The sequence below is a fragment of the Callospermophilus lateralis genome, chromosome 4 (genome assembly GCF_048772815.1).
Source record: "Callospermophilus lateralis isolate mCalLat2 chromosome 4, mCalLat2.hap1, whole genome shotgun sequence".
NCBI classification, from domain to species: domain Eukaryota; kingdom Metazoa; phylum Chordata; class Mammalia; order Rodentia; family Sciuridae; genus Callospermophilus; species Callospermophilus lateralis.
Window position 1 is genome coordinate 45,882,638 of NC_135308.1, and position 12,100 is coordinate 45,894,737.

At 32.8% G+C, this 12,100-nt stretch overlaps 1 protein-coding gene across 2 annotated transcripts in view; it reads left to right on the forward strand.

Moving 5' to 3' along the window:
* The window catches only part of Tnks (tankyrase), a 199,538-nt gene that overhangs the window by 98,248 nt on the left and 89,190 nt on the right, over nucleotides 1-12,100 (forward strand). For both annotated transcript variants that reach the window (XM_076853776.1, XM_076853777.1), the window contains exons 4-5: nucleotides 3,818-3,854; nucleotides 4,601-4,676. In XM_076853776.1, the coding sequence (XP_076709891.1) occupies nucleotides 3,818-3,854; nucleotides 4,601-4,676 (113 nt within the window). The remainder of the gene's footprint in view (nucleotides 1-3,817; nucleotides 3,855-4,600; nucleotides 4,677-12,100) is intronic.

Consider the following 12,100-nt stretch of genomic DNA (forward strand, 5'->3'; position numbering starts at 1 on the left):
TTCTCTTATTAACCCCCAGATTAGTAGATAATCTAATCTTAGTCCATTTAACTGCCATAGCACTGTTGCATTAAATGTAAATGAATGTTGTAGATGATCCCTTAGAGCTTTCCTGAATTGAGGGTGAGGTGATATGGATAAAGGTGACTTTCAAGTTGCATTCCCTGTGTTTTATACAAAGCAAGATGTATTGTGTGGGATTTGAAAGTAGAGAAAAGCAAAAAAAAAATCAATTTTTTTTTAGTCCCTTATTGCTTTAATAGTTTTGAGTCCATGTTTATAATCTTTCCATGCTTTTCCATCCCAACAAAATCAGATGACTCATTTTTACAAAACTAAGCTTACTTTGATCCTGTCTGTTGCTAAAGAAACAGATAAAAATTCCTTATGATATTAAAAAACTAAATAAAAAATCATTTTTATTCAGAAAGCAATTTTGCCTTTACACTAAGTGAAAGATTGTTTCCGACTATCTCAGAGAAATGTGAAAGGGTTTTTATTTTTAAACTTCATTCTGATAACAGTTTAAAAAAATATTAATTTTTCTATCTGTCTATAGGGGTGTTTATCTTTACATGTATTATTAGTTATTTGACTATTAATGACAATTCAGACTTCAGAAAGTAAACTTTTTTGCTTATTTTTCTTAATCCCACTTTATTCTAATAAAAAATGTTAAGCCATCTATTATCTCCATTCTGGCTGCTATTATCTTAAGTATAATTGCCTAGTTTCCTTTCTAGCTGATCTATTGCTAGTCTTTATCTGGATGTTATTAAAGAATGTAAATGCTCCATAGAGCATCATAGTCTCAGCCAGAATATTTTCAGTTTCTCAGCTAAAATGAAATAGATTTGGAGGTTTGACTGTTAAGTAAGTAGCTCAAATTTGTTGTCAGAGTGTATGAGGGGCTCTGAATTCATTAAATCAGTTGTTCCTAAGAGGTAGCATTTGAAAAATAGCTTCAGTTGTTTGTGGATTGTGGTCCTTGGGCACCAGATAGTGGATGCTGGGATGTACTGCAGAAAAGCTGATTAAAGTACTAGGCTCTCCAACAGTAAGAATAGAAAGTCATTTGTAATATTCTGTTAGATGCCTTGATATATTTCTTTTCCAAAGCTGGTCTTATCAGCTTCTCCAGGAAGGAATAACATTTTTGTAGAAATGTACCTTTTAGTGAAAACATCAATAAGCTATGCATGATGAGACACTTACATAGGTAGACTGATTTGAACCTTGAGGACCCCAAGTACTCTGCAGTTTTATTACCTGGCTTATTGGAGTCATGTTTCACTATGACTTAATTTTCACTAGTAACTACTGCCAGTTCACAATGTTAATGTGTTTTACTCTATTTGAAAATGTTTATGTTTCCTCCAAAATAAAAATTGTATCAGAATTTAGTTCTCTTTTTCTGGCTAGTTTCCTCCCCTACAAAAGTTTACTGATGTTTAAAAATATTTATGTAATCATGAAACTTGCAGCTCTTTAAATAGGTTTTGTACTTTCCTTGTTAAAATATCTCAGTATTTATTCATTGCTTTCAAAATAAAGTTAAGACTTCTTAATTTATGGAGCCATACGTGATCTTTTCATTTATTCTCTGCCTCATTCTCAGCCATTCCCCAGCAAATGTCCTTTGTTCAGGTTTATAGAGCTACCATTTCCTTTCTCATTTCATTTACTGTGGTTGCTTCCGTCTCCTCCACCCTTGTTCACTTGAGAATCACCTGTTCTTCCTTCACACTGCTCAACAATCCTGTATTCCAGAAAGTCACTACAGTCACCGTCTCTTATTAATTTCATTTAAACTAGCCAGTAAATGCTTAGCATTTTATAAGATCTTTTCATATTCTTTTGTAATCATTTGTTTACTTGTCCATCTTCTTTAATAATTAGAGTATTCCTTGGGGTCAGAGATACTATTGTCTTTTGTTTTCTTGAACCTGGCATATAGGCCTTTCAAATGAATGAATGACTTTTACAGATACATACCATATTTGGTTTACTTATATATTTATTCTTCAGCCATTTGAGGGTATGGGTTATGCCATTTTCCTCCAAGAGGCTTTTAAAATTTACTTCTAACATCTATATTCTTACCTAAAATGTTCAACTTCCACATTGCTACCTTAAATATTTAATAAAAATAGGTTTTTAGCTTTGAGTCTTACTGGCTAGAAGATATAATAATATAACTTTTACACTATAATTGAAAATTGAAAGAACCAAATCTATGATTATGAAATTGTGCATTCTAGTTTATGGATGTATACTGTTGAATCTATGATTTTATTGATATAAAAAATCTCTATAAGGAAAAAAGAGGTATTTTATAACTTCTCCTTATTTGAAACTCCTGATTATAGTTTACAGATTTTAACCTAATTATGAGGCAAAAGAAGTAAAAGCTAAAGCATTTTTGCTATTAGTGGGTTATAATGTCCCCCGCCCCTGTGTGTGTGTTTTACCGGAAATGGAACCCAGGGCCTTGTGTATCTTAGGCAAGCATTCTACCTCTGAGCTGCATTTCCATAAGGGCCATAGAATTTAAACATGTACTTTGTGGTCCTGAGGTATCTTTATAGCATTTGCATCAATATAATGCATATAGCAAAACATAAACAAAATGTGAAAAAGTTCATATTTACATGTTAAGATTTTTTAAAAGAATTTAAGCTTATTTTATATTAGAATTATAACTTTTCATTTAATCTAAAATTTTTTTCTTATGAGTACTTAATATCTTCACATAATGATTTGTTAAGACACTTTGTATAATTATTTTTTTAATGATACAGCAAACTGAGTCAGTGTATTATAGCTGAATCATAGTCCTGGCTGTTCTTTTTATTTATTGACTGAACAAACACTGTGTTATTAAAACTCCTTGTCCTTCAAATGAGCTTGCAAAAAAAAGGGTCTTGTTAGGTCTTGAATACCCTAAGAAATTTATTATGGAAGGTTTTTAATAATATTTCTACTTTCAGTTTTTGATAAATTTTTAAATCTATTGTGAAAATATAGAAGGAGGGGAAATTGTTCACATCAAATAACTGGATATCTGCTTATCCGCAGAGATGCCAACCTCCTTTTAAAAAATACATTCAATTATTTGTTAAAATTTGGTATTGAAGTTGTATAAACCTTAAAGCGTGTTAGAATGTTATTGCCATTTAAGAATGTATTCCCTGTTTTGGTTTTGGAGCGCTGCCTCCAAGAGGTTCATAGCATTTGGTACGTAGTTCACGTATTTCTAGTCTACAGACCTTCCCTATCGAGGCAGAGCCTTCGTGGTTCTGATATTTGCATTCTACAGCTATAAAGCTCAGTAATGGTAATTAATTAAAAAGAAACTTTCCATGTCATTACAAATAAAACTGAGTTTTTTTTGAAGATTGGTAATTTGTACCTTTAAAAAGCCACACTATTTTGCTTTTGTCTCAGAATGTATTATGCTTCACAAGTATCCTGTGACAGCCTGAATAGAAAAGGGGAGAGGGGACATTGTCTTCAGCTGGCATGCTGTTATCAGAGGGAATGTGTTTCTGGACACGAGATTTAGCATTCATTGGTTGTCTGAAGAAAGCTATTTCATCTGAGGATTGGACAAGGAGCTGCGTCAATTTGCTGCCCGTCTCCAAGGCACTGGTGATGCTGCCTTCACAAGCTGGCTAGCGTCACGGCTCCATCACCCAGCGGGGTGTGGACTCTCTTTTTCTGTTCTTCTCTATTTAATTCTCTATTTGCTGCCTACTGCATTTCTTAATCTGTCTTCTGCCAAATGCTAACAGCATGATATTTTGCAATCATCTAGGTGAATACAAGAAAGACGAACTCCTAGAAGCTGCTAGGTAAGTGATTCCATTCATTTTAAGTGAGTATAATGCATCTAAGAGAGAAAAAGGGGGAGGGCAGGTGGAGGTCTATAAAAATTGTAGCATGTTATTGTCTTGCTTGGATTTTATGCAATAATGCAATTTAGATCTTATAATAAATCTTTGAATACTTTATTTTACATGATTAATGTATATAATGATGAAAATTTTCACTTTGGTGATGATTATCAGGTTAATTTTATTTGAAATGTTTCTTAAGCTACCTGCAGACCTTAGTTGCTTGGCCTTTCAAATGATATTCTTGGAGTGTATAAATGCCTATATCTTCATTTTCATTTGAAGATTTTTTTCTATCAAACCTCAAATGAGGGACATAAATGTCAAAATTTTTATTGTTTTATCTTGGTTGGTTGTAGTTTAGTTGATTTGCTCTTTACAACATTTTCTATGTATTTTTTTTAAACTCTAGTGTTTTAGATTATTTATTAGAATAAAGTTTGCTTGTAATTAAGATGATGACTTTGTATAGATATATAACACAAAAATGTTGACAGCTGCATTTTCCAAAATGTATCACTAAATGATTAACAGCAATTAATTGGGAAAATACTAATTTGAATATTGAAAAGAGATTCATTGGAATCCGTACAAAAGGAATTAAAGCAAACCATTATTTTTCACTCTCTTATGAAAAAATATCCGTAAATATTCATAAGAAACTCCTACAATTTTATAGAAATTGACTTGCTACCTTTTTATAGGAGTGGTAATGAAGAAAAACTAATGGCTTTACTGACTCCTCTAAATGTGAATTGCCATGCAAGTGATGGGCGTAAGGTAAGTTATTTCAAATATAATCCCCTTTAGTAATTTCTTCTTGCTTGACAAATTATTTTGAAGTAGGGATGTGTATATATGTATCTCTACCTACATAAATATACATAAATATATATGGCTGTATTTTTCTGACATTTTTTCACTGTAAAATGAAATACTCTTCTGTTATTGGTACTTGTGACATATTTATAAAGCTGGTAAAGCATGGATCTTAGTAAACCTTTTCTCTTAATATAAGACACTGAAAGTTGTCTGTCACCTGGAACTGTAGCTTTGTCAGTGATTAAAATGAACTATATATTGTTTTCTGTATATGATGATGAAAATAGGAAATATTTATGCCCTATTTACCCATCTTTATTAGGACATTTGCATTTTTTTATTTCTTACTTGGGAGATTTGTTGCTAGATATCAACACTTTTTTCATTAAAGCTGAGAAAATGTTAATTTTTTTTTAGATTTGTGTAATAGCTCTCCTTTTTAATTATTATTTTTGATTGACCAAGTCTTAATTATGGCATACTGAAAGAAAATAGATTAAAAGAGAGGGCGGTGTTCTGCATTAATATGCAGTTGTCAAAAGTGTAAGGTAATATATAAAATGTACAGGTGGCAGCAGTTTCATCTATTTCGTATTCTTGCAGAATATAGTCTGAAATGCAAACCTTTATAGCCTATGATAACTGACTACAAAGTTTTGCAATGATTTAATTTACCTAATAGGCTGAAAAATAAAGCACTGTGTAGTGCTATAAACTAGCAAAGATTTATTAACTTTGAGGAGGAGTTTTAAAATGGTAACTCTTCATTTTTCCTTCAGTTTTTGAAGTTGCTTTGGTAATTTTAACACTCCTGTGTGTGCTTTGAACTCCAAATTTTATTTGGATCCTCTCAGTTGATAAAGTGACTTCTGTCACTGTGCAGAAAAGAGGATTCTTATCTGTGGTAAGTGCCACTATGGCACTTATGCACAGATATTTAGAGCCCAGCCTACCTCAGTTTTCCATAGCCATTTTAATACTACAGAGTTTATGTGACATTACTCTAGCAGGAGTCTATTCCTATCCCTGCGTCATTCTTACCTTATGTACCATGACAGTCCATATCTAATACAAGAAATCATAATTATTAAGGAGCATGATCACAGATTTTCTCTTCACTCCCTCACAAGTGTATAGAATTCCATTACTTTTTCTTCTCTTCTACCCAAAGGAGGATACATTGGCTTCCTTTTAGCTAGAATCAGTGTATTTCTCATCCACATTCTATGACTTCTTTCACACAGACTTCCTTAAATTATTGTTGTTTATACATGTCTTCTTTTTCTACCAATCAGTCAGTTGTCTCTGTATTTTGCGCAGGACCGAGCCTGGCACTTTGCAGGTAGCAGCAGCTTAGGCTATGACTCTGATATTCCCTGATGAACATAATTTTGTCATCTGAGTGAGAAAATCATCTGCACTCTGTCATTTAGAAAATGAAATCAGAAGTATGTGAATGGGAAATTTTAGATTGATCAGTTTTTTCAAACAGAATTAGAACAAGAAAATTAGACTTAAGCATTTGTTATCGTTCAGTGATATGCATATAGAGAGAATCATTCACAATTGTCATGGTATGCAAACTGCAAGTGAAAATTCATAATTTAAATGGAATATTATTCATATTTAGATTTTATCCTCATTTATGGCACAAAGTAATTCTTATTAAATGTAGCCACAGTTGCAGTAAAGCCACAAAGCAGTAAATATTTTCAGTGCTGGTGGAGACTGGGACAAGATCCCTTAGCTATGACAGTGTTTTTTTTTCCTCAGATATTTATATTTTTCAGGTCATTTGCATGTGTTTATCGTTAGAAAGTCAGATTACATATTAATAAGAGGATAAAGCTACTCTTTTGTACATAATAAGTTAGTCAAATAAAGTTTTATTTCTTGACTTTCATTTTAGGAATTATTTCTTGAAGAATCAATTACATGTTGCAGAGTCACATCATTTTCTAGAGGTTTTTTCACAGGACTATGTTAATGTAAGACTTAGTCATATTCCTCCCAGATTTTACTATAGTTCTTGGTTTGTAGATTTTAAAAGTCCAGGAAAGCCGAACATGTGTCACCCAGCTGTAATCCTTGCTACTGGGGAGGCTGAGGCTAGCCTAGGCAACTTAGCAAGACCCTGTCTCAAAATAAAAAGGGCTGGGGATGTAGCTTAGTGGTAGAGTAACAGTGGGTTCAGTTCTCAGTTGAGCAAAAAGTAATAATAAAAATAAATATACAGAAAATGTGAATTATGTAATGTTTTGGGATGAGAAATGTTTCTTATACAGTCCTTGTAGATGAGAATTTGCCTCAAGATATATAAGGGTTTGATACTAGTATATTTTTTTTAACCTGATAGGTGGGATTATATAACATTTATACAAGTGTAAATTTTAAATATTGTCTTAATTTTGCACTGTGATTTGGTAGTTAGGTAATTTGTGATTATCTAATTAGATAATATGAGTGGTTAATATTTTTATTTCCCATAGATATTTATTTTTCTACCTACAGAATTCTGAAAATAGTGAAGTAGCCATAATATTTTACATACTTTATATTGTTACATTGTTTTTGTATTTTTCTCCAAAGACAATTGCAACAAATTTAGCTTTAAATATCTTAATTGATTTATTTATGATTGTAATATTGGGCAACACCTCATTTTATGAAAGAATATACTGGTGAGCTGAGCAAAGAGGTTGGCTTTATAAGACAAAAGAGCCAAGGAAAGCAGAAACAGAACAAAAAGTGGATGGGTATTTCAAGTTATTTTTCTGTAAAGGTTGAATTAGAAGGGACTTCCTTTTCATGTTAGCCAGAACTGACCTGTTTGGGGATCTGGCTATTTTTCTAACTCCCTCTAACCCCAGAGTCTTAGGAGGTCAAATAAACAACTTGTTTTTAGCTTGTCAGTATTGAACTCCAGCATGAGTAACTCCATTTTGGTTTGGTCTATTGGGCCTAGTGCAGGGAGCTGACTCTAAACCAATGCCTCATTTTTTTTTTTTTTTTTCCTGGTGCTGGGGATTAGAACCCAGGGCCTTGTGCATGCAAGGCAAGCACTGTACCAATTGAGCTGTATCCACAGTTCATAAATTTTATTTAACATTTTACATGTGAATCAAAATTGGAGGTTGACTGTTCTAGAAATTTTATTGATTTTTTTCACCCTAAAATCCAGAGGCAGAAAAATTGTAATATTTTATTCTAAGATTCTACTTTCATGCAACTACTCACTTTTAATGTTGGCTGCATTAGAAATGTAGTGGCATAGATATAATTTACTCTCTTCTGACTTCTGCCCATTATGAGTATCCATTGCATTCCATAATTCTTGATTGCAGTGAAGCACAACGAGAGCCTTAAAACAGATTGTTTCCTTTCTAGAATACCTTATTCCTGTATTTCTAAACTTATGTTTCTAGATCTTTAGTCTCCCTTTGTGGGATTTTGCATCAATACCAGATGTTTTATTAGCAATTATCCAAGTGTTCTGGCCTTGTGTGATATCTGAGCTTAAGGTGGCAATATTCTCTTTGTTTTTCAGCATTGATTTTCACAAGTATACTTTTCTTTCTATAACAAATAAAAATACATATTTAAATTCATCTCAGATTTATTCTAATAATCACCCCTCTTGAGAGTTCTTTTTGTTCCTTCTTTGCATTAGTCCCCTTTCTTGGCTTTCTTTATCAAAAACTGTCCAAAAACAAAAGTCCTAAATTTATTCTTTCCTTATCATAACAAGGAAATATCGAATTAGGGATTAGTCTACATATTCTTAAATGGGAATATTATATATCTGTACATAATCTGTTATGCCTGCTATTGCTTTATGTGTCACCAAATATTAAAAATAACTAAATAATTGGTGCTTTTAAAAATAAACTCTTCAATATAATTTCTGGTTTCTTTTTGTTTTTTTAATTTATTCATTCAACCAAAACTCAATGCCTACCTTGCATAGGTCATTGTAAGTGTCCTGGGAGATAAATATGTGGTTATTGGTACTGTTTACAAGGAGCTAAAAAACTGAATGATTACGACATTATCCAACACATTGAAACAGGTGTGCTAAAAAGAGGTAATTTTTTTTTTTTTTCTGCTTTGGTACAGTCATATAGAATATAGACCTAAGGTAAGATCTTTTCTGGCATTTTTATTTTTAAAGCATTAGTGTATAGACATGTATGTCTTTGTGTAAGAAACCACAAATTTAGATGAACAGGCAATTGGAGGAACATGCTTTGATTCAGAAAAATTAACTGAAAGCTTGCTTTAAATGTCAGATTTCTATGGTGTAAATATTTGCTCCATAAGATTGCTAATATTGAATAAGAGTCTGGAAACAGATTAGTGTTTAAAAACTATTTTCAAATGGAGATCAACCAGAAATAAGGTAAAATTTATTATCATACCTTGAAGACATCATGAAAAAAAATGATGTGATATGCTTCAAAGACCAAATATACCTTAAGGTCAGAATGATTGAGTTCTGTTCTTGGCTCTTTTGTTTTGTAAATATGTGGCTATGGCTCTAGAAATTTCAGTTTACTCATTTATAAATGGTTATATTCATACCCATTCCACAAGGCATTTGAGAGGACTAGTGAAATGGGATTACGGTGCTGGGATAATTTGTAGCACATAGTAGAACTTCAATAAATTAGATTGTACTCACTTGATAAAGTTTTAGAAGCTTCTGAACATATTCAGAATGGACACATATGAGTCTAACATTCCCTATATCCCCACTTAAATTGTCTGTATTATCTAAGCTCAGTCATGGGTAGCAATTGAATAAAAATCAGTTGTGGGTTACCAGGTAATCTACAACTGAATTAATTTTTATTGGAGTTTGGCCTTCCCTTTCTCCCTACCCATAAATAAATTTGTTTAAATTAGCAAGTTAATAAATTCAAAAATGTGTTTTTGAGATATGCACCCATTTTTAAATACTTATTAATTAAAAAGTAATATTTAACTGAAAATAATACCACAATATTTATTTGAATTCCATAAAGAATATCTAGTGGAACATGAGGAAGATACAGGATTAGTGTAAGAATTTTTCATTTATATTTAAGTTTTGGAATTGCATACATTCATCATATTGTAATATAAACAGAATTTCTCATTATTTTTGGAGAGTAGACCCCCTCCCTCAATATAACTCTTCTCTAAATATCATGTTTGCAGGATTTTAGCAATCCCTATGTGGTATATTATTACTTAGAAGACTCCTCAAGGAACCAGGCCTCTTATTACTTTTGCTTCTACTTAGTTCCCTCCCATACTGACCCTGATATTAGCTGGGACTGCTTTGGTAAATAACATAAGACAAAAGTGATGATTGTTCATTCGAAGGCAAGCCCCTGAATTGGTCTGGCAGCCTCTGATGTTCAGAATGCTTCTTCTCCAAACTTGGCTGCTATTCCATTAGGCACCTCTGGTGGCATGTGGAGAGGTATGTGTGAAGAAGAATTGAGGCCCCTAATGAGCAGATCCACCTGTGCTTGTAAATAAATGATTCTAATTGTCCAAGTATCATAGTCATTCAAGCCCCATGTGAGTTTCTTGTTGAACCTTCAGGTGGCATCAGTCATCCTAACACCCCAGCTCTTGCCACATAGGCAGAAGAACTGCCCAGGTAACTCACCATCGTTGAGGTGGCTTTTTATGTAGTAATAGAGAACTAAAATACCTGACTATAAGAACAGAAAATGCAATGCTTATTATCTAATAGGCAAGAAAGAGTGTATCTTTTTTTTCCCAAGTGGATTACTTTGAAAATGATTTTCATAGCTACATAGCAGAATAAATGAGGATTTTTTAATGATCTTCCAAATATATTCACTTTATATCCAGTTATTTTAAATTTGCATCTTACAATTTGAGAGGTTTTTCCCCCATAGCAAAATAATTTCATGTTTATATTTTGGGGTCATGATATTATGAGCAAAGGCATAAACTGAAAGCTAGAAGATGAAATATTAAGTTATAAGTAACTACTATTAGCTATATGGTTGGGCAAGTTTTATGTCTGAGTCCTCAATTTTTTTTTAATCTTAAAATGTGAAGGATTTGAGCCTTGTGACTTCTAAACTACCTTTTGATTCTAACATTCTAAGACTGTAATATGTTTTATTCATTTTTTAGCAGTTAGTAGTAACTAGCAGTAACACAATTGGATTGCTTAAGAGTCTGTAGTGTCACCTTGGAGACAATACTCTGGTATCTGGATTAAAGTTTATATAGAACTCTCTTCCCCTATAAGAAAGCACTAACATTACCAGGGGGCACATATCTGGCCTCCCCTGGTTCTTAGTGCCCTTTATCATTTTCCTTATTCTTGTCAAATCTCGGTCGATAAAAGGTCATACCATTTTTTAACTTTTCAACTTTTATGGATCATAGTTCAGGCATTTCTTGGGATTACAAGAAGGTCAAAATTCATTAAGTCTGCATCAGGGAACTCTTCAAGTACTTTAGGTTTAATTATATATCTAATCAAATCACTTCTTTAGAGTACTTCTTGCTGAGCAATGCGTGTCTTCTGTAATACAGAAATTCCTTAGAGCATTTTTTCTTGCCTACTTAAGTTGGGAAATATTGTATAAAATCCTTATGCTTGTGTATTCATCTTGCAACAATAGGGCCTTGAAAATGTCTTGTCTTAGAATTTTTCATTGGGGAATCACTTACACTAAAACAATCTCCATTTTGTCAAGCACAACACTCCTACTGAGGGTAATTAATATCCATGCCAACTATGCTGTTTTACTCTTCAAGAAATGATTCTTTAATGGAACAGGCCACAGTGTTTAACATCAGGAGGTGAGACTCAGTTGTCTGTTTTACCTGGATTTAGCCACCCTCTCTCCTCCTAGCTTTGGATTCTCCTGCATTTATATCCTAAAGTACAATTTTCCTGTGGTTATCTCCTTTACCTTAATTGAGGGATAAGATGGGAATAAGTATTGAATCATTTGGCTATGAGTAAAATTCATACGAAAATATTATTTAGAAGCCAAGTTGCAAAAGTGACACTTCAGCATCTATTTTTTTTTAATTATTAAAATTTACATGTGAAGCCCTTCCCCCATCCTTCATCCGCCACCCCAGTTTTTCCCCCTGCCTCTACAGGTAAACCAAGTTGTCTCAGTATGTAGTAGCTGGAAAAACATCTACCCAGAAGACTGGCAAGAGAGAAGGATAAGGAAGAAATGTGCAGGGTAGCTTCAGTGGTATTGCTGGTGTCATAGTTCAGCTGAATGGAATAGTGGGTGATGGTATTTTTTAATTGTGCTTTGTAACTTAAATTTTCTTTGTTTTTATTTTAATAAGTTTTTTGCTTTAGTTATACATGACAGTAGATTACA